At 40.6% G+C, this 24,857-nt stretch overlaps 5 protein-coding genes across 7 annotated transcripts in view; 2 read left to right on the top strand and 3 right to left on the bottom strand.

Moving 5' to 3' along the window:
• lyl1 (LYL1 basic helix-loop-helix family member) overlaps positions 1 to 4,923 on the top strand; it is a 9,465-nt gene extending 4,542 nt beyond the window's left edge. The window contains exon 4 of the mRNA XM_035659989.1: positions 579 to 4,923. Within this exon, the coding sequence (XP_035515882.1) occupies positions 579 to 1,117 (539 nt within the window). The 3' untranslated portion in view covers positions 1,118 to 4,923. The remainder of the gene's footprint in view (positions 1 to 578) is intronic.
• Positions 4,924 to 4,979: 56 nt separating this feature from the next.
• On the bottom strand, positions 4,980 to 11,523 carry LOC118326855. Of its 2 annotated transcripts, XM_035659987.1 has the most exons (8): positions 10,854 to 11,523; positions 9,627 to 9,961; positions 9,355 to 9,465; positions 8,830 to 8,952; positions 8,014 to 8,371; positions 7,836 to 7,895; positions 7,425 to 7,747; positions 4,980 to 7,237 (listed from the first exon to the last, which is right to left on the bottom strand). In XM_035659987.1, the coding sequence occupies exons 2-8, from the start codon at positions 9,957 to 9,959 to the stop codon at positions 5,657 to 5,659; spliced, it is 2,889 nt and encodes a 962-aa protein (XP_035515880.1). In that variant the 5' UTR covers positions 9,960 to 9,961; positions 10,854 to 11,523; the 3' UTR covers positions 4,980 to 5,656. The 2 variants fall into 2 exon arrangements, with proteins under 2 accessions (XP_035515880.1, XP_035515881.1); XM_035659988.1 differs by lacking the exon at positions 10,854 to 11,523 and having other exon boundaries at positions 9,627 to 10,799.
• A 450-nt stretch (positions 11,524 to 11,973) lies between these two features.
• Positions 11,974 to 15,573, bottom strand: LOC118326857. The gene is made up of 7 exons (XM_035659990.1): positions 15,508 to 15,573; positions 14,969 to 15,008; positions 14,219 to 14,340; positions 14,002 to 14,058; positions 13,539 to 13,916; positions 12,435 to 12,557; positions 11,974 to 12,303 (listed from the first exon to the last, which is right to left on the bottom strand). Exons 2-7 carry the CDS (start codon positions 14,979 to 14,981, stop codon positions 12,259 to 12,261), a joined length of 738 nt encoding a protein of 245 aa, XP_035515883.1. The 5' UTR covers positions 14,982 to 15,008; positions 15,508 to 15,573; the 3' UTR covers positions 11,974 to 12,258.
• Positions 15,574 to 18,332: 2,759 nt separating this feature from the next.
• LOC118326402 (heme oxygenase-like) lies at positions 18,333 to 20,448 on the top strand. The gene is given in 7 exon segments (XM_035659394.1): positions 18,333 to 18,486; positions 18,658 to 18,714; positions 19,060 to 19,094; positions 19,097 to 19,170; positions 19,270 to 19,485; positions 19,571 to 19,843; positions 19,984 to 20,448. Coding segments are annotated over 6 exon segments (831 nt in total). The 5' UTR covers positions 18,333 to 18,486; positions 18,658 to 18,664; the 3' UTR covers positions 20,167 to 20,448.
• A 511-nt stretch (positions 20,449 to 20,959) lies between these two features.
• Positions 20,960 to 24,570, bottom strand: rnf11a (ring finger protein 11a). Of its 2 annotated transcripts, none has more exons than XM_035660215.1 (3): positions 24,137 to 24,570; positions 23,294 to 23,466; positions 20,960 to 22,784 (listed from the first exon to the last, which is right to left on the bottom strand). In XM_035660215.1, the coding sequence occupies exons 1-3, from the start codon at positions 24,233 to 24,235 to the stop codon at positions 22,613 to 22,615; spliced, it is 444 nt and encodes a 147-aa protein (XP_035516108.1). In that variant the 5' UTR covers positions 24,236 to 24,570; the 3' UTR covers positions 20,960 to 22,612. The 2 variants fall into 2 exon arrangements, with proteins under 2 accessions (XP_035516108.1, XP_035516109.1); XM_035660216.1 differs by having other exon boundaries at positions 23,306 to 23,466.
• Positions 24,571 to 24,857: the final 287 nt, after the last annotated feature.

Raw genomic sequence — 24,857 nt, 5'->3', positions numbered from 1 at the left:
TCACACATACACACACACTCACAGCACAGCCATCGGGCACCATTTGGGGCTCAGTATCATGACCAAGGACACTTCTACTGGACCGGGGGAGCTGGGAATCGAACCAGCAACTTCTAATTACCAATTACTCAACCACATGAGCCTCAGCCACCTTACTTTTTCAAAACATGGTTCATAAATATATTTTAGATTTATTTATAAGGGTAAATAATTACCTAAAACAGCTGGGCACTGTATCAAACGCAGGAGTAAAGTATTTTTTGGGAGACTATTTTCAGCAGTGGTTTTTAATACACATTTGGTGCTGTACTGAGTATTCACAGCAGCAGGATGGTGTATGTGGAACTAATTCAAAATAAATTAAAGTGCATATTTATTGTAATAAATGAACAGTGTCCAAGTTTAATATTTGTTATTAAAGGAATAAGCTATATCAAGCTACACAATACTTGTTAGTAGGATCATTGCATTGGTCTTTTTGGTCTTTTTATTGAGATTTGTTGGCAATAAGAATATATCAACTTCTTATATCCTTTGAGTCCCTGTACACTTAGACAGTGTTTCTGTGTGTCCAACAGGCCCTCCTCAGAAAATTGCTCGCCGTGTCTTCACCAACAGCCGTGAGCGATGGCGACAGCAGAATGTGAATGGGGCTTTCTCTGAGCTGCGAAAACTCATTCCCACACACCCACCTGACAAGAAGCTCAGCAAGAATGAAATCCTGCGTCTGGCTGTGAAGTACATCAACTTCTTGGTCACTCTGCTCAACGACCAGGCACAGGATGAGAGCAGGGACTCCGCTGAGGATGAGGCTGAGGACCAAAGCATCACAGTTAGTTTGGACAAACTGAACCCTCTTTTTCAGCAGTGCGACACTCCTCCCCCGTCGCACGCCGCCCCACCATCCTCAGCCCGTCCCGCCTTGGCGACAGTCCACAGAGACAGAGACTCCACTGACTCAGTCGTTGCTCTGGCCTCCCCAGCATCGTCCAGTTGCTACGGTGACACGGACAGTGAGGAAAGCTTTGGGGCTAAGACCTCTTTGGTGACCCAGGGCATTCTGGGAAAGGTCAAGGGTCAAATAAGGCTGGTGGCGGCCACAAATGATGAGCGGTGACAACAAAAGACAGCAAACAGCAAACAAAGAGGAGTTTAAATGTCACACAGGGAAGGACACACAATCATCGCCAGATACCAAAAGTAGTGTGAATAAGTAAGGGATGGATTTTTCTGGATATTTTGTAGTCTGTGTGTTTTTCAGTGATGTGCTAACACTGAGTATGAAGATCCTTGTTTTAGGAATATGCTGAACTGTGCTCTGGGGCAAGTTGAGAGGCATGAAACATCAGAGCATTCAAATAGACTCATACATGTTTTATATCCAAACAAGGTCACAATGTTCCTTTATTGAACATTACACCTCAATATCAAACAATATGGATCCATAACATGGATGAATTATGCAAAACGGGATCCTGGAAATCTAATTAAATCGCCTCATGCTGGAATTATGTGGAAACGAAATGTTGATTTCTTTGTGTTAATAACAAAAATCTAATTATCCTTTCTCAGTCAAGAAATTTCAGGATCTTGAATTCCTCCTCTGTAGACGCATAAAAATGTTATATCTCTCACAAGAGGGTTAAAAACCTGATTTCTTTTGTTCGGGTCCAAATGCGACCTCAGAAATTTACATGTAAATAAGCAGCATTGCCCTAGTACAATTATGGTGTCACACACTCTGTGCCAGCAGAGAAGCGCATGACATGCATTAATGAATTGAAGTTGCAGCTTTCATGTTCCTGCCGTTCTCGCTGTCAGAGAAGCAGGCTCGATGGTCTCACCCTGACATTGTGACACACTTGTACCAGACAGAAATAAAGTGTGTTTTAGTTTGCTGTTCCTTATTTGACATCCTCTTATTGCGTTCCAAAGACTGCCCTTTGTCAGCACGATTTCTCAACACATCCAAAAGTTTTGCCGTGCTTGTCAAATGTTTAGGGAACATTTGTGAATCAGATTAATCTCAGTTGATCATAACAACTATTAGATGTTAACTGTATAAATGCAGTGGTATTGGGTTTGGGTTGAAGAACCCACTGAGATGTAAATGCTTGATTTAAAATGTTGATAAATCATGCCATAAATTATGTTCATAGATCAACACAACAACCACAAATGATTAAAATAGTTAGTGATGTGATAAATGTAACGCTGACACTACTGTGATAATCCCAGCCATAGAAAAAGGAAAAAATAATTTAACAGACACAAGTCTAAAAAGAATTGTTGTTGAAGTGTTGGAGTTTTCCCGAGCAGTGTGTTGTACATATATTGCAAATGTTTTCAGTGGTGGAAGAAGTACTCTTCACTCTTCTATTTTTAATACCATTGTGTAAAAATATGTTACTAAGTTAAAAGTCTAGCATCCTGCAAAATAATTGGCAGTAAAGTATTTAAGTTCTCAGTGGATTCTAATTAGTGATGCATTAGTGTGTAAGCATCACTAATGTAGCAGCTGGTAAAGGCTAATCTCAACTATTTCTATACTGCCAGATAGCTGAAACTATAATAATGCATCATAACTTATGAGCTGATTTATTATTTGTATTAATATCCTGCAAGTAACTAATGTTGTGAAATAAATGGAGGAGTAAAAACCATAATATTGGCTTCCAAAATTTGGTAGAGTTCAAAATAGAATAAAATGGAAATAGTCAGTTCAAGTACCTCAAAATATTGTACTTAAGGACTGTACTTGAGTAAATGTACTTACAGTACATGTAGTCACATTCCACCACTGTATGTTTTTGATTGGTTTGTGCATATTGTATGTGTGTGTGCATGCAAGCAATTAAGTGGATGTGCAACCAGCAGAAGATTTATGTAACAACAACAATTGTAGGTGTGCGGTTGTGTGTGAGGGAGGTCAGGGTGGATGTGGGATGCGGTTAGAGATGGGGCTCAGCACGGTGGTGGGGTTGTATAAGTGAGAAGTTTGGGGGTAGCCTGGGGTGAGTTGCAGCTGTGCAGTGGTGCTGGTGTCTCTCTGCCTGCGTGCTGGGCTCTATCAAGTGGCCAGGAAACGCCTACAGTTAGTGCTGTCTCATTGACGGCCAACGAGTTTCCTGGAGGAGGGGTGTTGGCGGTGCATGTGTGTATGTGTGTGCGTTTGATGGGTGTTTGGACATGTGGGGTGGCAACCGCTATATGGAAGAAAGGGAGAGGGGAAAAACTAAAAAAGGATATAGCCACCAGGATGCTCTGGGAACCCCTTACACACCCGGTTTCGGGACCACACAACAGGAAGAGCTGCTTTCACAACACTACTACGGCTGCCTCTGCCCGCTCTGCTGTGCCAGGCCGTTCTGTCCCCTCCCTGCTTCACTATGAAACCACAGACTGTGGTAGGGGTCACACAAATTGAAGGGGTACCGCAGTATTCTGCAATTGCACACACCAAAGTTTATGCCAGTTGCAATTGCTGTGTTGTTGAGTAATTTACCAATAAATGATTTGTAGATATAATTCCAGCACACTCTTACAGAAGGCCTACTTGTGTCATGGTGCGATGATGCATTAGAATATAAACCAACAGGCCTTTCTCACAGCACACATTTGGCTTGTCATAGCAGGAATAGCACATTAAAACAACTGCACTCCCTTTAGGTGAGCCTGTTCCAGGGTCCTGGTATTGGCTTACTGTGACACTTAATAGAAGTGAGCCATTCTAAACTTGTTTCACCTGTACTTTTCCTGCTATGAAAAGTTATGCAAAACTGCCACGAAAAAGGTCTAAAGATGTGTTCAAATTTACATTTTCGCCTTGCGTTATTTAAAAATTTGACAGCTGGGCGTTTGTGCAGTTTCTATTTATTCATCACAAACAACAGCTAATGTACTGCCTATAGGCTACAGACACATGTACTAACAATGTGTTGCTTATGCATAGATGATATAGTTTTTCTTTTCTAACTAAATAATTGATAGTTAAAATCCAAAATACCCAATTATGATCTAACATGCATTTGTAATTTCTTCAAATTCTTGACGAATACATGATAAAGTAATGAAGAAGTCATGCCCAGTTAATCATGATTACAAGTCTGGAATTCAACAGAGTACACATGCACTTACTCATGAAGAAGACATGAACGTCTGCAATAACTCAGAAATCATTATGATTAAAATATCTTAGTTGTAGCATTAATGTATTGTTCTAGCATTAAGTCATGCATGAGATACTGTTCATTCTGTTCTGTTACATTCCTGATTGTTCGTGAAGTATTACATGAATGAATTAATGCTTTTTCATGAATTAATTCATGCATGAATCCATGATAATTCATGTAGCCTTACCATTAACCTAAAATTTGCTCTATGTTCTGCTCACAGCTTTAAACTTACCTTTAAACTTTTTTTTAAATCACCCAGCTTTTAAGCTGATATTAATTCTTAGCTATTTATTCAAAAATATTAGGAACTCCTTGTTGTTCATAGTCCCCCTTTATCACGTTATCTCTTTTCCATCTGAAATCCACTGCCTGAATTCACCTGCTCAGCCTGTTTAAGGGTAAGGGCGAGCTGTTCTAATGTGTGCGTGTGTTTTCATGGATCTAAAGGACTTCTTATTGGATATTAAATATTGCAATAACTAATATAGGTCAAAAAGTGAAAACGTATAACTGCTGGGATGTTAATCTTCTCTCCTTCGTCTGATACAGGAGGCCAAGCAGGGTGATGTTGGCCAGCCTGGGACTCAGAGATAATGTCCCTGCCACCACCCCTCTGTTGTGCCCCTCTTGAGTCACACCCACGTGCACACAGAAATACCAGTAGCTTTATTTCACAAGTCACACGCAGAACCTTTAGCTTAGCTTGCAGCTTTTTATTGCAGAGATTTAGCAAGTTGTGAGGTTTAATGAACGCAGAAACAAAGTCAGTGTAGAACGGTGAAATAGTGAAAAAATATTTAAGAGGACATGAAAAAACTTTCCATCACAGAGTATGTGTGTGTTTAAGGTTTATCATACATTATGTCCTGTGTTAAATTAAGACAACAGACAAAGATGCAATAGTTCTGTGAATGTTTTTTTAATTAGGTGCTGAGGAAGATTACAGTATTAGCAGGAGATAAGTGCTAACATGCTAAATGCTTGCTTACGAAATTATGCTTAAATTCAACTTGAAATCACTGCTTAAAACAACAGGTGGACAGGAAATAGGTTGAATATTTGACAAAAAAAAGTAACATTATTATTTTCTTACAGAATTTGACGTCTTGCAAACAGAACAGCACCTAAATACTTTCCCTAACAAATACATTTTAGTATATAAATTTAGTTCATTTTGTCAAACATATTAACATTATTTTAAAGAGTTAGACCCGTCCTCATTCACTGCCAGAGTGCAAATAATGGAATAATATTGAAGTTGGGAATCATCTCAAAGCATTTAAAAAAAATAAAAAATAGTTAATCCAGTTTGTTTATACAAAAGTATTTTGAAATTAACCCTTTCACTCTGTTTGAATAAAAAGAGAGAAACATAGAAAGGCTCTTAGAACACGTCTCTTGAATTATACATTGTGACTGTACTAATTCTAGACAAATAAATGTTTTTACAGTTGTTATACATTTTATATACATTCAGCCATTCATTCAGTTTTCAATACTTTCTCTCCTTGTTTCACCAGGGAGTCTATTCTGTCGTTCACTGTTCTCTCCACATTTTTTGCAGCTTCTTCTGTCTTTTCTAACGTGTTTTTGTTGCTGAATTTTCGTCTGCCGACCTCAGATACCGCGGATCCAGCAGCTGCCCCGACAGCTCCGCCAATGACGCCCCCCAAAAACACGCCAAGCACCAGACCCAGCAACGCGCCCCCTATGACTACCTTGGGCACCTGTTTCGCAGTAGTCCCAATTTTCTCCCACACTGAGCTGTCAGCCACCATTTTAACTCCTGCTTTGGCGCCAGAGCCCACCTTCCCCCACATTGGACTCTGTGCCACCTTCTTTGCACCGGCACCAATTCCAGCTCCAACTCGCAGTGAGCCGCCAGCCACCAGTTTAGCTCCAGTTTTGGCCCCGGATCCTACTTTTCCCCACATAGGACTCTGCGCCAAATTCTTTGCCCTAGCTCCTATCCCAGCTCCGACACGTTTGGAACTGCCTGCCATTATTTTGGCCCCTGAACCGACTTTTCCCCACACAGGACTTGCCGCTGCTGCTGTTGCTCCAGATCCCACCCATGTAGAACCATCCACTACTACCTTGGGAACTCTATCTCCTACTAGTTTGGACACATGTCCAGCACTAGCTCCCACCTTCCCCCACACCGAACTATCAACCACCATCTTCTGGACATTTTGTGCTCCACTGCCGATTGTCCCCCAAACTGGACTACTTTTCATCTTCTTTGCTCCCTCACCGACCCACACAGAGCTATCTGCCAACAGCTTGGGTAAATTCTTTGCACTATACTCCATTTTCTCCTTAATGGAGCGGAGAAGTGAAGGGGACATGGTGGAAAGCGTAACAGGAGGAAGGCTATCGATATTCATGGTTTTGACACTCCTCTCTGCCTCATCCCTTGTTTTCTCAATCTCCTCCTCTCTCACTTCCTCTTCTGCCTCAGCTACAGGCTGCATGTAGGAATAAAGCATCCGCCTTTCAGTGTTGAGTTGTCTAACGTCTCCTTGTCTTTCTTCCTCTAGTTTTTTTCCCTTTCTTTCCCTTACTATCTCTACTTGTTTCTGCCTGACTTTGTTTTCTGCCTCTTGAAAAGCAGGACAAGAATAGCACTGCCCTCCAGCCTCCTTTACTGTCTGCTCCACCTTCTCTAGGAGCTCCGCCACATTCTTCCTCTCCCTCCAATCTCGTCCCTTCTCCATCACATGAAACCTGTCCCCGCATTTCTCTACAAGCTTTAACAAATCCCCCCGCTGTCCAGCAATGTACGCCTCCACGCTGTCATTTCCAGCCTTCCCGCTCTCCCTCAGTCGATCTGCATAAGTAAAGAGGACCAGAGTGTGTCTTTGGACCGCCTCTGGGCCAAAAACTGACTCGAGGGCCCTGAGAGCCTGCAGCTCTGTCTTTGCAGGCTGGTCTAAGGGGACGCACATCAGGAAGGCGTGAGGACCTGGACTGGACAAAGCCACACAGGAGGAGATCTGAGCTCGTACCTCATCTGGAGTTTGCTCAGAATTGAACCAGTCTGGGGTATCCACTACCGCCACCTGCAGGTGAGAGAGGAGACACATGCAGCATAAAGAGTTGATTCATGGGAAATAAGCCAGATTGTATTGTTACATGACACAAAACATGAAGAGTGTGTCAAAGATTAGACATTTGGTGGTTTTGGCAACGACACAAGGTGGAATGTGTGAAAGGAAAATGAAACCATGCGGGATCTTAATAACTTACCCGTCTTCCTTCCACCAGAGTTTTCTTTTTCTCACACTCCTGAGTGATCGCTGTGAGGCTTTCCAGGCGTGACTTAAACTCCTCCCGCCCCAGTATGGTGTTTCCAGCTACGCTCTTCCCCGCTCCAGATCGCCCGAGGAGCACCAGACGCAGCTCCGGAGAGGATGAGGAGGGCGAGGAGGATGGGGGGAGTGAGGAAGCATAGGAGGGAGAGAAAGTGAAGGTCGGCGAGGAGGGGTTAGAGGAGAAGACAGGCGAATGAGGAGTGGAGGTCTGAGATGCACCAGGGGATATCTCTCCAGAGCTGTTGATTCTGTGGTGAACTGAAAAGAATCAGGTGATATTTGAAGTTCAATACGGAAAATGAAACATGACAAATATTTTTAAACCTCATATGTGACTGTGACTTACAAGTAGTGATTACTTTTGGAGATGTTTTTTCCTCAGACATTTGTGAGAGTATAGCTCCATCTAAAGGTAAAACAGTAAACATGAGTCCTGTTCATTTTCTGCTCACATTCCTTTTTCTTCTGTTTTTTACATTGTGATGCAGGAGAACATTAGGTGCAAAATATCTATTAGCATTTACCTGCATTTAGTCTGAAACTGGGCGTCCTCTTCACCTGCCTGTCATCTGTAAAAGACTGTCGCTCTGGAGCTGGAGTTGAATGAAGCCCGTTAGACACCTGGCTCACATTCACTCTTCCCTCAATCACATCACTTCTCCTCTTCTCCAAGGCGGCGCTGTACTCCTCTCCTCTATCAATACTCCTCTGTGTTTCTGTGTTAGTGATGTGCGTTGAAGCGGCCGTCTCTCTTCTCTCTTCCTTTTGAGCTCTGTAACTTTCCATAAGTTCTTGCTTTCTGTCTTCCACTCGCTTCTCCAGCTCTCTCTCCTGGGCTGTTGTCATATAGTATACCCCATTTTTCTTCACTATATCGTCCACCTGTTACATACACACATTTACAAATACAGTGTCACATGTTATAATTCCTGCAGTTAATCTCCATAGAATCAATTCCCACATCAGTCAAAGTTATAATGTAATTAGCCCAGTCATTAGTACTCAAACTGGTCCTGACTAGGGCTGGGTGTAATTCGTGTGAAACAGGGCGTTGCTGGGAAAAACTACAACAGGCATGCTCAGCAACCTAGACTAAACAATTAAAACAAAGAGGTGCAACACATGCAGTATATAAAACACAATGTCTGACAAAATCATGACATTCACACTACCCCAATTTTGTGTTTTTTTTAAGTATACACCAAAACTGACTATATTGTGATATAAACACCGTAGTCAGTAAGAAACCTGAGAAGTTGTTAGCAACACACATTTCAGAATGTGTGAGAAAAGCTCTGTCCAATAGTTTCTGTTAATTGTTCTCTGAGACGACTTCTCACCTTTTCCAGCAGTTCGTGGACCTGTTCCCTGTCCTGTCTTTGGCGATTATTGATTACATGGTACCTTCCTCCACACAGCTCGATTATCTGCCTCAGGCCTGGGTGTTCTTTCTGCAGGTATTCCTGTGGGAAAACAATTTAAAATTTGCAAAGGGTTGCCTCTCCAAATTGGAAACAGTGAATGTTGAGAAAATACTGCAAGCAGTTTACACAAAATGATGTATCAGTGTTTGAAAGTAGTTTACAAAACCTAACCTACAAAGTCTTTATTTTATTTCTGTATCAGTGTGTCACATGACTTGCCAACTTGTTTAAAAATAAAATACAGAAGCTAAATTTGAATTACATCCTCATCAAAATCACTGGTTAAAGAAGTGGGGACTTAAGTATTGTACTTCTTGTACTCTACTTGTTTGAAGAGTGTTTGGTACCAAACTGTATACAAGACTTTAAAAAATACAAAAAATGAAGAGGACTTGAAATGTACATCTCAGCACAGAGACCTAGAGTGTAAAACTGTAATACCTCTACTTCTCTTCCCATCAAGTAGTCCCCACAGGTCAGCAGGACCAGGGTGTGATCCAGGACCTCCTTTCCAAAGACCTCCTCCAGTTCTGCAGGCACACAACCCTCCATCTGGGAACACCAGGGAAAGAAAAAGAGAAAAATTCATTATTATCAACAGTTATGTATTATAAAGGCACAGTGAAAACACATGGACTGATACTGTATATATTAGGAAACAAAGAAATGACTCAAATACACATGTGCAAGCACAAACAAGGACTTTAACCAACCTCTGTAAACTGGCTAACAGGCACCAGCAGCAAAACAGCATGTGCGCCAGGTGCTACTAGCGTCATTGCCCGCTCTGTCTCCTTCTTGACACTGTCTTCCATCTTGCCGCCGCTCCAGTACCATCTTGGCGCCTCCACCAGGGTCACACTCCTGCCATCGGAGGTCCCCTGTCGCAGTTGGCTGCTCCTGGAGGCACTGGGAGAGATGGGGGACAGCTGGCCCAAGATAGTGTCTGCTGATGACGTCTTGCCACATCCAATGTTTCCCAAAAGAACGAGTCTGAGCTCTGGGGAGGAGGACTCATAGTAGCTCCCTCTCAAGTGTTCACTCATAACTTGAAAGAAAGGAAGAGGAACGGGTCAAATGTGATGTCTGGATGTAAGTCAGTACCAAAAATGACTAGAAGCTACACCAACCAAAGTGTAACACACCAACCAAAGGTTTGTCTATAGACTTTTAGAAGATGAAACCACATGCAAATAAAACTGGAAAAACTGAGGATTGGACATGTTGGGGAGGAGTTTAATAATCTGATCTGACATCTGATATGTGGAGTAAGTCCATCTAATGATAAACATGAAAGTTGTGATAACTTTTGATGTCTGCTTAATTCCATGCTCACTGCTTCCTCTTACCTGAGATCAAAGATCATTGATAATGGCTGTGCTCTAACTTGTCGTTTTCATTTCACACCTTTTGTAACTGCATCCCTTTCCTGGTACACCACACCTTGCCAGTCCTGTCAAACTACATTCTACCTGGACTTTTTTATATTTGACTGATACGCAAACATGAACAAAACACATCCAACTACAATTTAAAAAAAAAAAAAAAAAGGCAGAACATACGGCATTAAAAGTTCACAATGACAACACACAACAGACAACTGATATTTCATAACGACTGCACACATTTAGCACTAAGGTGAAATGCAAACAAGTATAATCAGACCACAGACATCAGTTGTTTTGCCCAATCAAAGCTCAGGTAACACTGACGACTCTTTTCTCAGATCTACTCACAGCTGGTAAAAAAACATTATGGTGCACATTACACATACGGATAAAATCCTGGCACCCAACAGTAATATGGCCAAGAAACTTTATATCATCACTAATAATTTACAGTTTACAGTGCCTCAGTTACTCTCCAATCTTAATATTCAGATAACTAGTACTTCATTTAGTAAGCAGCTGTATGATTCAAACAATAAGAAACATACTTACTCAGCTGTTTATCGTCTCTGAAGTTGTGTTCATGTACTGTCTTCTTTGACACTGAATTATGTCTCTCATCCAGACAGCTTCAGTACATGTCGACTACTAAAAGCTGCCAGGGCAGGTGAGGTTGACAGTCTGAAGGAGCAACCTGCCTGTCTCACCACTCCCAATTTTGCACATGCACACATGAACACACTTGTTAATAGATTTTTGCATGCACAACAGGTTTCTTTGTCTGCAGGCTGCAAAGCATTCCATGATGGGGCGGAGGAGGAGTATCCCGCAGCACATATGAATCATTCTACGTTGGTTTTATTGACCACACCCATGAAGTGTCAAAACTCATGGATGACTGTCAAATAACGTGAGCTTCAGGGTTTAGTCGTTAAGTTTAATAACTTATAAGTTAAATATGCCTGTATATATTTTGATGTGCTGCAGTTGTCGTCCATAATCAGCGCTGAGGACATGTCACAGACAATGTAAAGTAAATCAAAAGAGGAATGTCGCTCTGCTTGTGTCGTGTTATACGGAACAGTATTCATAAAAATAGTACCTTGCAGTTTCATCCCACATAGTGACACCCTGGAAATGTCAAGCTTCAAGAGCCGGTTTGATTTATCTATGAAAGAATGAGAGGTGTTGAATTTATTGTTTTTAGAGCAATTATAGACAGCCAATAGACCTCAATATAAAACAATAACATTTAATAAGGAATGTGAAAGTGTTTTTTAATGAAATTTATAAAAGTGAAATTTATTTAATTGGTTGTGTGTTGCAATATTGCAGGTTTAGATGCCGTTATTCCATAAACGTTGAGCAACTTTTGAAAATATTAACTCATACATGAGCTTATTGGATGATGTCATCAAGCTGACAACTATGCACTTCACACAATGAGTTTCTGTAGAAATGAAATAGTGACTCTCCTCTGTGACTCCTACTCATATGGAGTCAAACTGATCATCAGTGGCACAGAGATACAGCTATTCCTTCAAATGAACTATGCAAATATGCATTTTTATTTTATTTTTAAATATAAGTACAAGAACATGTAACAGTACCGTACCGTAGTAAATCTACTGTATGTGATTCCTGATCAACACCACTGTGACATAGAAAAAGATTTTAATTGAAACTTTTAATGTGTCCAGTGACACAGACTGAAGGTGTCTGGTCGGTAAAGAAAAATACATTATTCAATCTTCATTCATATCTTCTAACTAAACAACCAAAAACAATTGACATATTAAAATAAACTTAAATAAGCAAAAATAAAGTTATAGTTCAAACAAATATTCTTCCAGAATAAAATAAATATTATTCGTATTTTCCAAGTGTAAACTAACCTATAGTGTCTTTCAGCATATCAGAATGCGCTGTGTACTGCTAGAGGGGTCTTCGTCATCAGTTACAACCCGGGCATCACATAGGCAATGTTCTCCAGAGTGGAGGCCTTAAAAAAATAAGATAAAAACAATGATTTCCTCCTTAACACATAACATACTGGCAGAACAATCAGTTCACTCATGTGCATGCCTGTGCGTATAAACAGAGTAAAGTATGCCGTGTGAATGCACCTCTCACCAGTGTGTGTTGTGTGCAGCTCCTCAGCTCTGGTATCACTTCAGTGAGGCAGATTAGAGGAGCCAGGGCACAGAGCAGAGAGTCCAAGAGCAGAGACGAGCTACTCGACAGATTCACCACTTTCTGCAGAGACACAAAGAAATGCAATTATATGAAACTTGCCCTTCTTGATCCTGTGGTCAAATGTAGTCATGTAGAGACACATGTCTATGACAAAACTGGAGCCAACAAACCAGTCAAGTGTTTTGAGTTGTAGGATTGCAATATTTCACAGCTTTTAAGATGTCCTTTGACTTTCTGTCTCCTTTTGTGTGAAGTAGTGTGAAGAACGTGTAAAACAACTTTGAATATATTTTGTGACTCTAGTATTATACAAGATATTAATTTTAATAAAAAACAATTCACGTCTGTGGTTAGCTCACTTTTCACCCAAAGCATACATGTGAAAAAAGGTTTAACACTTTCTTTGGGTTTTGCATATATTTGTTTAACTGCATGTAAGACATTCTCCTAAATTCATCAAATTATAAAAACCTGAGCCACAAAATTCAATATAAAAAGGTAATCTGAAACAGTTCACACTATAAATGTATGTTATTTTATTTTGTCACATGGCTTTTGTTTATATTGTATGTCCTTTGACTTTCTTTCTTCCTTTGTGTGAAGTAGTGCAGAAATCTTGTAAAACAGCTTTGAATATATTTTGCAACTCTAGTATCACACAAAATATCATCGCAAAATATTGTGCCATAGTACATTATTGTTGTTATTTCAACCAAATCACACTCATACCATATCTTTGTACCCCAAAATATAGGGCCTGTCTAGTGGTAATTTAGTCTGGTTAATCATGAATTACTGGTAAAGTGAGCTGTTTTCAGTAATCTCTATTACTGTATTACTCTCACAGCTGCAATAATTTGCTCGACCACTGTGCGGTCAACAGAAAAAGAAGAAGGTATGGGTTCATGAAGCAACACTTAATTAGGGTTCAAATCATGAAATATCCATTAATGAAGAAACAGCCATTACAGACCAGTATTCATTTCAAGTAAAACCCTGGATTTGAGAAAATTATGCATTTTCTACACTGAATCTACTCACATTTGTCTCCTGAAGATGGCTTCCAATCAGGGACAAGGATTCCCCCAACAGATGTAGGTGAGCTGCAGCACTGACAGGATCCAGGTCACAGCAGCTAGGACTCCTGTATGTGGATCTGAGAGTGTCCCAGGCTGAATCAGTGGGACTGCACATAGAACTAATGGGACTGCAGGTGTGAGTCATGGGGCTATATATCATGGGATCAACAACAGCACTCATAGCAGAAGCTGTCACTGAACTAGGAACAGGGATAAATGGATAAGGCATGTGGGTTACTGGAGTGGCAGGAGGGGTGATGGTTGTGGTAACAGGACCGTCTGCTGTGTTGTGCTGGTTATCTAGATACACCCAGTGCTCCAACATGGAGCTTGGACTCACCTGGGAGAAACAGACAGGTAGGGAAAAGATGAAGAGTAGCAAGTGGAAGTAGACATAATGCTTGAAAAACTTACAGGATAATTACCAAATCAATGCTGCCCTCTGCTGTGCAACATGAACGCAACAACTTGTTTTGGATGTCCTGGAGGAGAAAGTTTACATATTAGTCATAAGAATTGAAGGGATGAAAGAGAGTTTGTGTTGTCATTATTTATTTAGTATTATTTATCTTATGATATTAGGACCCAGACAAACTTAACACGACTGAGTCAAATTTAAATTAATCCAATGTTGTTTGTCACCTGTTCTCTCTCATATTCTCCTCCTTTTATTCCCCATCTCTCTTGTGGCACACAGACTGGATAAGCAGGGAGGAAGCCGGAGGATTCCGCTTCACATAGTTCATGCTCAGCTCCACTATTACCTGCAAAATGTCATTCATATTAAACAATAGGTAATTATCCCGTTAACCATCTCTCCATCTTATTAACTAAACTGAATTCTCAGATGTCAAAATGTTCCACTGTTTAACTGCTGTTTAATTTTGAACCGGTTCTCAGCCTCCTTCCCTAATATTTGTACAGTATTTGTTTTCGTTTAGGTTTTCTTGGTCAAAGAGAACACTGCTAAGCTTGCCTGCATGGCGCTAATGTTATTGTAACATAGGATATGAGTGTCAAAAACATGGTATTCCTGAAAGTCCATGTTGCACTGCAATATGTATGTACATATTGCTTGTTGCACCTTTCCAGCTGAGTAGGCCATGAGTGCGATGTCATAGTTTTGCAATGCAAAACTGTCAGAAAAACATGTCAGCATCAATAAAAGTAATTATTAATTAAAGGAGGCACACAATTCCCATCGTGTGGACAATTTAAACTGGTTCTCGACCCACATCTCTAGATCTATGACTTGTCATGGTGGATTTGCTCACCATTTACCACTGAGACATACGGGATTAGAACCATGATAGAGTTACAATATAAAAACCCTTACAGCTGTATACACAGCTGATGCACAGCTAACACACAGACCAATTAAAAGCACCTTACCAGAATACCACATTTTCTTGTTGAGCAACAACTTTGTTTCCTGAAAGAAAACGGGTGAATAATAAAATGAAAATGAATGAAAAATAACTGAACAACATCCAAAAATAACAATGTGTGAGACAGTAATGATAACCGTTTAACCTAATAGGAAGACATGCACCTAATTTTAGGGATCAATATTCAATCAATCATATGCTGTATTGATATACTGCATTACAAAAGCTGTCTGTATCACAGTTTCATAGAGAAATGGATCAGTGTGTACCAAACTGCATAGACTGAGCCCATTCATTTACACACAGCTATAAACTAGCAAAAGGCTGACACAGTAGAAAGGTTCAGAGTTCAATGGTACACCTCTGACATTGCAACAGAACATAGTACAATACTGATGCCAGTGTATCAATAACATATGCCAAGCAACTACATCAGGATCTGTCACGTCCCTTATCAGGACTGTTAATACTCTGCTGCAGATGAAAGATCATTTGAAAAAGAAAAAAGTCGTGCTTTTTTTGCAGAGCAGGCTCAGGGTCCACCTTATAAAGCCTCTTGGTGCTACAGTCCTCCAACTCCACATCTGGTTCCCCCAGCTCCTCCACATCTGGTTCAACCGCCTCACATACTGGTTCCCCGCTCCTCCCATCTGGGTTTCACAGCTCCCTTCCACCATCGGTTCCCCCAGCTCCTCCACATCCATCATGAAGGGCCTTTCCTTCTCTATCGGGCTGAGTCCACTCACTGCTTCACCATCCATCTACACAGCCAGGGATGAGAGGGACAAGTGATTCAGCAGCAGGGACATGAAGTATGAGTAAAGTAAAGCAACACAAATGCAAAGGAGGTTTCACTATAAATGTACTTTACTTCACTTATAAAATGTACTTCTTTTCATGGCAAACAACTGAATATATGGTGATTGTCCGACAGGTGAGGTTGAGACCGAGACTTCCAGCTACAATGTAAAACATTCAATAATATAAGGAACATTTATTTAAAGAATTTAAACTCTGTAATCCCAAATTTCTGCGATCTAAATGACCACTCAAAATTAACAATAATCCTAGAAGGAGACAGGACATATCTCAACCTGAGGGACAGTGAGTGACACACAAACGCAAACTAATCTGTATATACATATATGTAACATATGCTCTGGCAATGTAAACGCCTGTTTCTCATGCCAATAAAGCCCTTTTGAATTGAATTAAAAAAGGAGGGTTTACTAAATGTATTCTGTTAAATCAAAACGGGCAAGTTTACTAGAAGTAGGGCACTGGCACATTTAAAAAACCTTTATTTTCAAGTGAGCTGCAGGGCTGAGAGGAAGTAGCTAACTACATAAGAGTCGGGCTTTAATGTTGCTTAAAGACTCTAAATGTGAGGATTTCCTACAGTTGAGTCCGTTTTTTTAATCTAAAACCAAATGAAAACAAACGGATAAGGCAGTGTTGAGGACATGATGTAACAGTTAATTAATTACTTTGTCGCCATGTTACAAGTTCAAAGTCTGCCGTCGACGTTCTGCCTGAAGCTCGTTTTAAAAACTTACGTTAATTTAACAAAACTTGTGTAGTAGCACATAACCGGTTTGGTCGCCTGAACAACGAGCTAACAACTTCAAAGAAAACCTTATGTTCAGACCATGTTTTTCACAAATAGCTTCAGGTGAACTCACTCTCAATGTCGGTCACGGGTCTGAACCGTGTGAAGGAAAGAAGCTGCTGACTCACGTTTAGCGCTCCCCTTGTCTCCCTCCCTCCGTGTCTGTCTGCTGAGTCATGATAGGCAGGAGGGAGTGAGAGCACAGGATTTATGTCCAGCTGTTGTGTCTTTCTGCAGATGCCTGACCAGATTAGTTCTGTCAAACATTTATCACATAAAATGATCCTCCTGATTTTGTAGTTTATGCTGAAAATGTTTAACTATTTTTACTACAGTGAGACTTGAGTAGACATTTTTTTTAACATTAGCCTACTTTATCAGTTAGGTTAATACAGAAAATAATCTGTATTTTAAAATGTTTGTTTTCATGTGGGCCTTTACTTAAAGGGATTAATTATGGTATGTAGACACTCTATATACAGTTGGGCTGTTTCTTAAATGTTAATGCTATAGCATCCAGTTATGTCACGCTTCAACGCTTCAATGGGCTTCACAATCTGTGAGATCCATAAATAACCGGTTTGAGTTTGGTGTGAATAAACTTGACTGGCCTACACAGAGCTGATCTTAAATTCACTCCATCCAGCATCTTTAGGGTGAGCGTCAACTGTGATCCTCATCGCCCAACATCACTGCCAGACCTCTATGGTGGTGGTGGCTCTCTGGGAGCAAATCCCTGCAGCCAGATTAAAAAAATGTACAGAATGCTTCCCCATAAGAATGAAAGCAGCAAAATGAATGCCCATGTCTTTAGGATGAGATGTTCAATCAATCACATGTTGTGTTGTGATGTTCAGGTGTCCATATACTTTTGGCCATGTAGTGTCCTTTCAGCAGTATTAGAGCAGTACTTTGTATTACTTAAACAATTACAAATACATCATGTCACAGTCACTTGTGGGTGTAAGCATCCAACTGGACAAATATGGTGCAACTTTATAGCCATTAAAAAAATAGAATCTCACCTTGTTGATGTATTTTTTAAAAAGGACAGACAGATTGCACAGATTTGTTTTTAAATTTAAGTAAGTAAGAAAGTTGTTGGCTTAAATTTTTATCAATAACAAAAAGATTTTTTTTAGCTCAGGCTTTATGATCATTTTAAAAGAACTATGGATAAAATCATTTGAAGCAGCATGTTTCAGCATATATTTTAATTTAATTGTAGCAGCCTCCAGTGCCTGTATCTGCTTTACATTCTCAGCTTTATTGGCTCTGGTTCAACTGAAACCCCCCTTTTCCATGTGAACCACCATGGACTTATCAGTTATCTAGTAACATGGTTGAACTTGTTCATGTTTCTGATTACCTGCTGGTGCACTGTGGTGACACAATCATGTGATTGTTTCTTCTGTACCATTAGTCACTGTTTCAACACTTCCTCCCTCTCCGGCTTCAGAAACTCACACAGTCATGTTTAGAGTCAGCTCCTCCTCTCGCCTGGCTCAACTTTGGAATTCCTTAACTGCACTGTCATGTTTAGCACTCAGCCCTCCTCCTTCTTGTTTTCCAGGGAAGTACTAAAACTTCCTTACTCATGCTAAGTCCTATAGTCCCTCCCTCAGAACTTTTCCAAGTGGCTCTCATAGTTGCTGTATCATGTTTAACTCTCAGTCCCTCCTACTACTTTTTGCTCAAGTTGCCATATCATGTTTAGCTGTGGTTTTGTGACGCAGACTAGTTCCTGTTTTCATTCAGCTGCTGGAGGGAGGAGACAGAGAAAGGATTGTATAAAAGGGACAGAAGAGCAAAAGCACACAGAGCACAAACTGTACAGGACATCCAGAGGAAAAACAGTGAATCTTTCTGAATATAGACCAAACCACCAAACCTACAGAACTTCATCCTAACTGGTGAGTGAAACACAATATTTCCATTGTTTTTTTTTGTCATACTTTGAATTTCACAACCCGTTTCTGGCATCTTATACCTCTTGGATCCTTATGCAATGTTAGTGATCATGCTGGAAAATCGTTTATGTCCTGCAAAAGCACTTTTCTGACATTTTTTAAACTTTTTTTCAGGGAAACAATGGAGACAGAAAAGAAGACTCAGACAACAGCGGAGCAGATTACTGACAGGTAAGAATGAGCAACTGATTTATGCCATCTCTAAATCCTTTCTTCCTAACTCATTCATCTTGTACATTGCAATATTCATCCATGAAATGCTCCGAAAAGTATCTTAGAAAACACAAGTTTGGATGATTATAACTGCATTAATGCTGAAGCATGCAAAAGTAGATTTCTAGTGCAGTGTGCTGATTTAACGTCTGTGCTTGCAAAGTTTTATCAGCTGCATGTTGTCTAAACCTAATCTAAGGTTCATGAAATTCACAGTGTACTCACACAATGTATCTTCTGTACTTTTTTCTTTATGAGAAAGTACCTGTTTTATACTATATCGGATTATTTTCTTTTTGCAGCGGATCTGTCAGAACAAATCAAAAAGGTGGCAAAGGAAGTCACGTCAGGGCAGAAAACACAGAGCTGATGCTGAGCTTCCAGAGGGGACAAGTCACCCTGCAACAGTACAAGGTACAGACAAATATATTTAAAATCTATTTTTATCAGATAATCTCACTGTTTTTTTTTAATACCTTTTTGTCTGACAACACCTCTCCTCCTCTTCTTCAGCTCCTCCTGTCCTCGCTGTATGAGATCTACCAGGTTTTGGAGGAAGAGCTGGACAGGAACTCCAACCACCCTGGCGTTGCACCCATTTACTTCCCGGCTGAACTGGCCAGGCTGGAGGCCATTGAGAAAGACCTGGAATACTTCTATGGCCAGGACTGGAGAGAGAAGATTGTTGTCCCTGCAGCCACTAAAAGATACTGCCACAGACTGAGACAAGTATGTTTCGTTATATGTTGAGTTATATTTCTCTGTTTCTCTGCTGTTTGATCCTGAAATAACACTCTTCTATGTTTTTTCATAGATTGGTGCAGAAAACCCTGAATTTCTAGTTGCCCATGCTTACACTCGGTACCTGGGTGACCTGTCTGGAGGGCAAGTCCTGGGTCGAATCGCCCAGAAGTCCATGGGGCTGAAGAGCAGCGAGGGTCTGTCATTCTTTGCCTTCCCTGGTGTGTCCAGCCCCAACCTGTTCAAACAGCTGTATCGCAGCCGGATGAACAGCGTGGAGCTGACGGAGGAGGAGAGGAACGGCGTGCTGGAGGAGGCTGTCAGAGCCTTTGAGTTTAACATTCAGGTACGGAGCGATGATGGCTGGGCAGAGAGAGAAAGCTTAGAACAGAAATGTCACTTTGACATAGCTGAGCTTACACCTTTTCTCTTGCAGCTGTTAATGAATCCAAGCAGCTGATGGACACTCTTGTCTTTGTTTTACAGGTATTTGATGATTTACAGAAGATGCTGAATGTCACTGAAATACAGAATTGTTCAACTAACTCCAAACCAGTGAAGATGCCCCAGATCCCCGGAAACATGATCAAAACTACCCCTCTGCTTCGGATGGTCCTAGGACTTTTTGTGGCTCTTGCCACAGTTAGCATGGGAATCTATGCTTTTTAGAGAAGACACACAGCAAGAAATACTGTTTTTGCTGTTAAGGTTTAAAGGTCTTTTGTACTGTAAGACTATTAAAAGGCTTTTAACAGTTTGTAAATGACAAAATATGTAAAATATTTGTAATTTAACTGAGAACCACATTTCTAATATATATTCACGAAAGCTGAGTGTATTGATTTTTGAATATCACAATGTTCTAAGACTGTCATCCAGTGGGCATTAAAATGTGCAATATGTGTGCTGTTAATATTGTAAATATTACCTTTTAATAAAACGTTTTGTTGAAAGAAAGTATTCTTTCTCTTGCAAGTTTATGAAGTATTTGTGCTTTAGTCGGCACTCCTCATGTATGCCATTTTCTTGTAATGGGTATGTCACTGCTGATGTTCAGGGTCCAGGTAGTTGACACTGGCATCCTGACATTGGATCATGTGCCTGCCGTTCATCTGGCCCGGTCTTACAATAGTTCCTGGTAAAACATTGGGAAAGATTCCTAGTTCATACAATTGCACAATTAATATACACAATCGCCTTCTAGTCATCAGGTTAGTACTTTATGAAACTGACCTCTGCCATTACTGAAAAGGGAACTCAACTACTACAAAATATACAGGACTGCTCTATATACAAATAATCCCCGTCCATTTTGCACATTTCCCACTGTACAGTTAGTTGTCATAAATAAGTTGTTAGGAAGCAGCTGGAGTCACTGAACGGTGTTCCAGCTGTTGTGTAATTGACCGATACAAGAAAACGAGGAATTGTGATTTAGCCTTAATAAAAAGACAACACATCATACTTGTGTAAAATTTTTATTGTGGTTTCATGACTTTCCTAAAACCTGTGCACTGGTGGCACAAATTATAAATTAAAACACAAAATGACTGTTTACAGCAGCCAGAGCAAATTTCTGGCTCCAGCCTCGGCCTATTTCATAGTGACTCAACTCAGTTCAGTGCTGGTATCTGTCTCCCCCTAGAGGACAACTAAAAGAAAATCGAAAGTCACGTCAGAAATGATTGTACTTCACAGGAATTGGCTTACCTCAAACTTAAAAGGCACAGAAGCCTGAGTAAATCAGAAATGTCCTCTTATTCTCACCTACAATGTTCATATCTTTAAAAGCTGAAACAATTCTTTACATTCAAGATACATTCCTTTCTACTGCTGCTTGTTCATTGTGCAGTCGGTAACAGATAGTACACGTCCGATACCAAAACGTAAAAGCGTTTTGTTTGACCAGACCCAGGAGCTCTGGAAATTCATCACTTGTTGTAAGAAGGCCATCAACACGAAACAAAACCCCAACAGCTCCAAGAGAGGAGCTACAACAACGTTCACAACTGACAGGGTTAATTCACAAAGTTACTTCAACATGCCAATCTCTACCCACCATCCCCTCAAAACAAACAAACAAAAACATCACACACATACACACTTATCAAAACTCACAATCATCTATTAAATGTACAAGCTACAGAGTGCTAGATGAGGGGTATCCCAAGGTGCTTTGAGGGAGGGGATTGCACAGCATATCTTTGTAAATGTCACTGACGGTAAACAATGAAAAGGACACACAGAAGAGGACAACACAAAACTGAGAGCTCCAGGCAAAGTAAAGAAGGAGATCCATAATGTGGAAAGGCAAAAAAACAAACAAACAAAAAAAAGATCCACATTCACAAAAGCAGCTTCAAAAGAAACGACAATACATACAAAGAGACCCAAGTCAAAACAAAATAGATTTGATCTTCAGATTTCTTCAAAAACTGACATTTTATCTGATAACAAAACATAAACTGACATTTTACCACATAGCGCTGAAGACATGAACGGTCGTGGGAACTCATAACTTCTCTTTGTTCAGAAAAACCTTTTTCCTGTGTGTTTGATGATTGCATATCGGTAGGAAGGCCTGTGTTTTTGTGACATTCAAGGCCATGGGTTCATGAGAAAAACACAGTAAGTTAAGTTCACTTCATATTTTCACCGGATTTTTTGACAAACAATGATGCTCACTTGACCAAGACAAATGTCCTGCATTTTCTCCATCGATATAACATATTGCACATTACATCTGGGGGGACGGGGAAGTAAATTACATTGGTGACATGCATCTAATTACCAAAAAAATCAGTCACACAAAAGTGAAATTACTTTGCAGTAATATTTTGCTACGTGTACAGCTTACCATAGTCTTCATCTAGCTTGATTTGGCACATTATGCTACTGTAAAAGGCAAAAAGTTTCCAAAGCCCAAATAGGTGCATATCAGACCTAAGCAACGTACTGTAGAGTACAGTTTTCAACATCTGTCTGCACCCTAGAACAACCCACATCTGCATAATGCCACATCACCTTGGCTACCTGTTTCAACAGCTAGGACAGTTTCGACTAAAAAGGTGCAGTTACTTTTTTCTTTAGGCAGGAGCAGCCATCGCGGGGCTGCTCAGTTGGTTTCGTAAGAGGACAGCAGCGCCGCATCCACCGGCTCCATGCAGGAGGGGCAGGTGAAGGAGCGCATCAGCCAGGGGTCAATGCAATCCACGTGGTAGATGTGAAGGCAGGGCAAGAACCGAATGGGATCGCTGTATTCAAAATCCACCATGCAGATCACACACCTGGAGGGGAGACAAAGGTTCCTCAATCTTTAAGTGTGAAGATAATGTTTGTGAAATTAGCTCAGGTTGCAGGTAATTCCTTTCACAGATTTGTGAAGTGTTGTTAAATAATTTACATATGACACCCCAACCTTTTTATCCAAAGGCTCAAACTACAATTGTATTCAAAGGACCAGTGTGTCGGATTTACTGGCATCAGATTATGAGAAACTTAAAAAAAAAGTGAAAGGCCCAATCTAGAGCCAGTGTTTGGTTTGTCTGTTCTGGGCTACTGTACAAATACGGCGGTTCAACATGGCGGACTCCGTAGAAGAGGACTCGCTCCCCTTGTAGATAAAAACAGCTCCTTATAAGTGAATAAAAACACTTATTTTCAGGTGATTATACACTAATGAAAACATACCTATGATAATAATATTCCATTTCTAACAACAGATCCTCCTAACTGTTACACACTGGACCTTTTAATATGCTACTAAATTTGCTAGATTTGCCTATTTTAGACTTACTCTTTAACTTTCCTGTCAGAGGGGTCGGAGCCCGGGTCGAACATGCCTCTGGGCAGGTGCTGGATCAGACCGATTCGCTGGGCAATGCGGACCTGCTCCTCCTCGGTCAGCTGGCAAGCCAGGCGGCTCTCACCTGGGGTGGGATGGTACACTGGCGCTGACTGGGTGCGCTCCTGGAAAAGAAGGAACAGAAGACAACCCGCCTGCGTCATCTATGAGGGTGGGGATTCAAGACATGTTTCAGGTGTGTTGCCTTTGACTTACAGCCTGAAGCTGATACTAATGTTGATATTTGTCTAACGTATCATGTCGTTTTGGAAAGCCATTTGGAGGACATGATACCATCCAATGCTCCGGTGCAACACCAGGACAATGTCTTACAAGTTGTGATGCATGATAAAAAAAAAAACACTGCTGTTTAGGTCTTGTTCAGTATTGTCTGGGATTTTGTGCAATAATATTTCAGGATATAGCTTGTATGATTTCTGCATTATAATTAGAGTTAGATCCAATTTGCTGAATGTAGTTTACCAATAATATTTAATCTTAACCCCCTCCAACGTTTAGAGCTGTATGTCACATTATTAATATGGAGTTTCTGATTGAAACAACAAACAAAAGTCCAAATTAAAGTTAAATTCTTAACAAGTACCAACATGAATGAGCAGCCTTGTCTGGGGCTTGAGTTATTTAATTATTGGACATTTCTGCGACTGGTACATCCATACTGAGAGCAGTATGACAGGTACACTCCCGGTTTAATAGACTGTATAGTAATGGCCTGTTGAAACTACTGACTGTGGTGACATGCTTTCACATTAAAGTCGAGACCCAGGAGCTGACCTGGTAGGGCGGAGGAGGCTCCCCGGGAAGGCTGCCCCCCTCGGACTCGTTCAGCAGCGACAGGTCATCCGCACCTTGTGAAAACAGACAGTTCCCCATTGAACTGAGACCACCATGAGAGTGTCCTCTTCTCTCTGGAAGTGACAAACACCGCAGCGAGCGTCAGCTGGAGCTAACCCCGAGCAGCTCAACGCTTTGGTTTGACTGTAGCTCAGCTATCGCTAGCTAGCTGGTAGTTTGTGGTCATTCCGTGAAGAGGTCGACGGAAAGTAGACAGGAGGAGCTGCTTCTCTCCAAAGTCCAAAGTCTGAGTTACACTGTGGCTGATAACACAATTGGTGACATCTATTTTAACCGTGTCAGCGAGGTAATGAACGTGTACGTGTGTGTGTGTGTGTGTTGGCTTGTTGTGTTTACAAAAACCCCAAACCGGAATATCGTCATCAGGAAGTTTGCAAAACACCAGACTTTCGCCAATTTTTATACAACTTTTGTGTGAACTGTACAGTGTGAATTTGATTGTTAAAACACAAATTATTTGCCATAATTTTCCTCTGGTCCTGTGTTTTACCCTCACGTTGCATTTAATCTGTTTCTGTCCCACTATTCTTCTTCTTCTTCTTCTTCTTCTTCTTCTTCTTCTTCTTATTATTATTATTATTATTATTATTATTATTATTATTAATATTATTACCTTATTTAACTAGAATAATTCAACTCT

This window comes from Morone saxatilis, unplaced genomic scaffold (assembly GCF_004916995.1).
Source record: "Morone saxatilis isolate NCDOM2014 unplaced genomic scaffold, NCSU_SB_2.0 Contig17, whole genome shotgun sequence".
In the NCBI taxonomy this organism is placed as follows: domain Eukaryota; kingdom Metazoa; phylum Chordata; class Actinopteri; family Moronidae; genus Morone; species Morone saxatilis.
The sequence above is the reverse complement of the archived record's forward strand: the minus strand, read 5'-3'. Positions and strand labels throughout refer to the sequence as shown.

Bases quoted from the DNA above. Each gene is read 5' to 3' on its own strand.
- LOC118326855 (XM_035659987.1), bottom strand. From the start codon at position 9,959: ATGAGTGAACACTTGAGAGGGAGCTACTATGAGTCCTCCTCCCCAGAG. The intron at 8,372-8,829 runs GTGAGAAGTCGT...TGTATGTAACAG, and splicing joins TCCACGAACTGCTGGAAAAG to GTGGACGATATAGTGAAGAA. The intron at 7,896-8,013 runs GTAAATGCTAAT...TTTTACCTTTAG, and splicing joins CAGTTTCAGACTAAATGCAG to ATGGAGCTATACTCTCACAA.
- LOC118326857 (XM_035659990.1), bottom strand. The intron at 14,059-14,218 runs GTGACAAACAAC...TTTCTCCTCCAG, and splicing joins GAGAATATGAGAGAGAACAG to GACATCCAAAACAAGTTGTT. The intron at 13,917-14,001 runs GTAATTATCCTG...TGTTTCTCCCAG, and splicing joins CAGAGGGCAGCATTGATTTG to GTGAGTCCAAGCTCCATGTT.
- rnf11a (XM_035660215.1), bottom strand. From the start codon at position 24,235: ATGGGGAACTGTCTGTTTTCACAAGGTGCGGATGACCTGTCGCTGCTG. The intron at 23,467-24,136 runs GTCAGCTCCTGG...CTTCTTTTCCAG, and splicing joins AGCCTCCTCCGCCCTACCAG to GAGCGCACCCAGTCAGCGCC. The intron at 22,785-23,293 runs GTAAGTCTAAAA...TCTCCCCTCCAG, and splicing joins TCTGACAGGAAAGTTAAAGA to GTGTGTGATCTGCATGGTGG.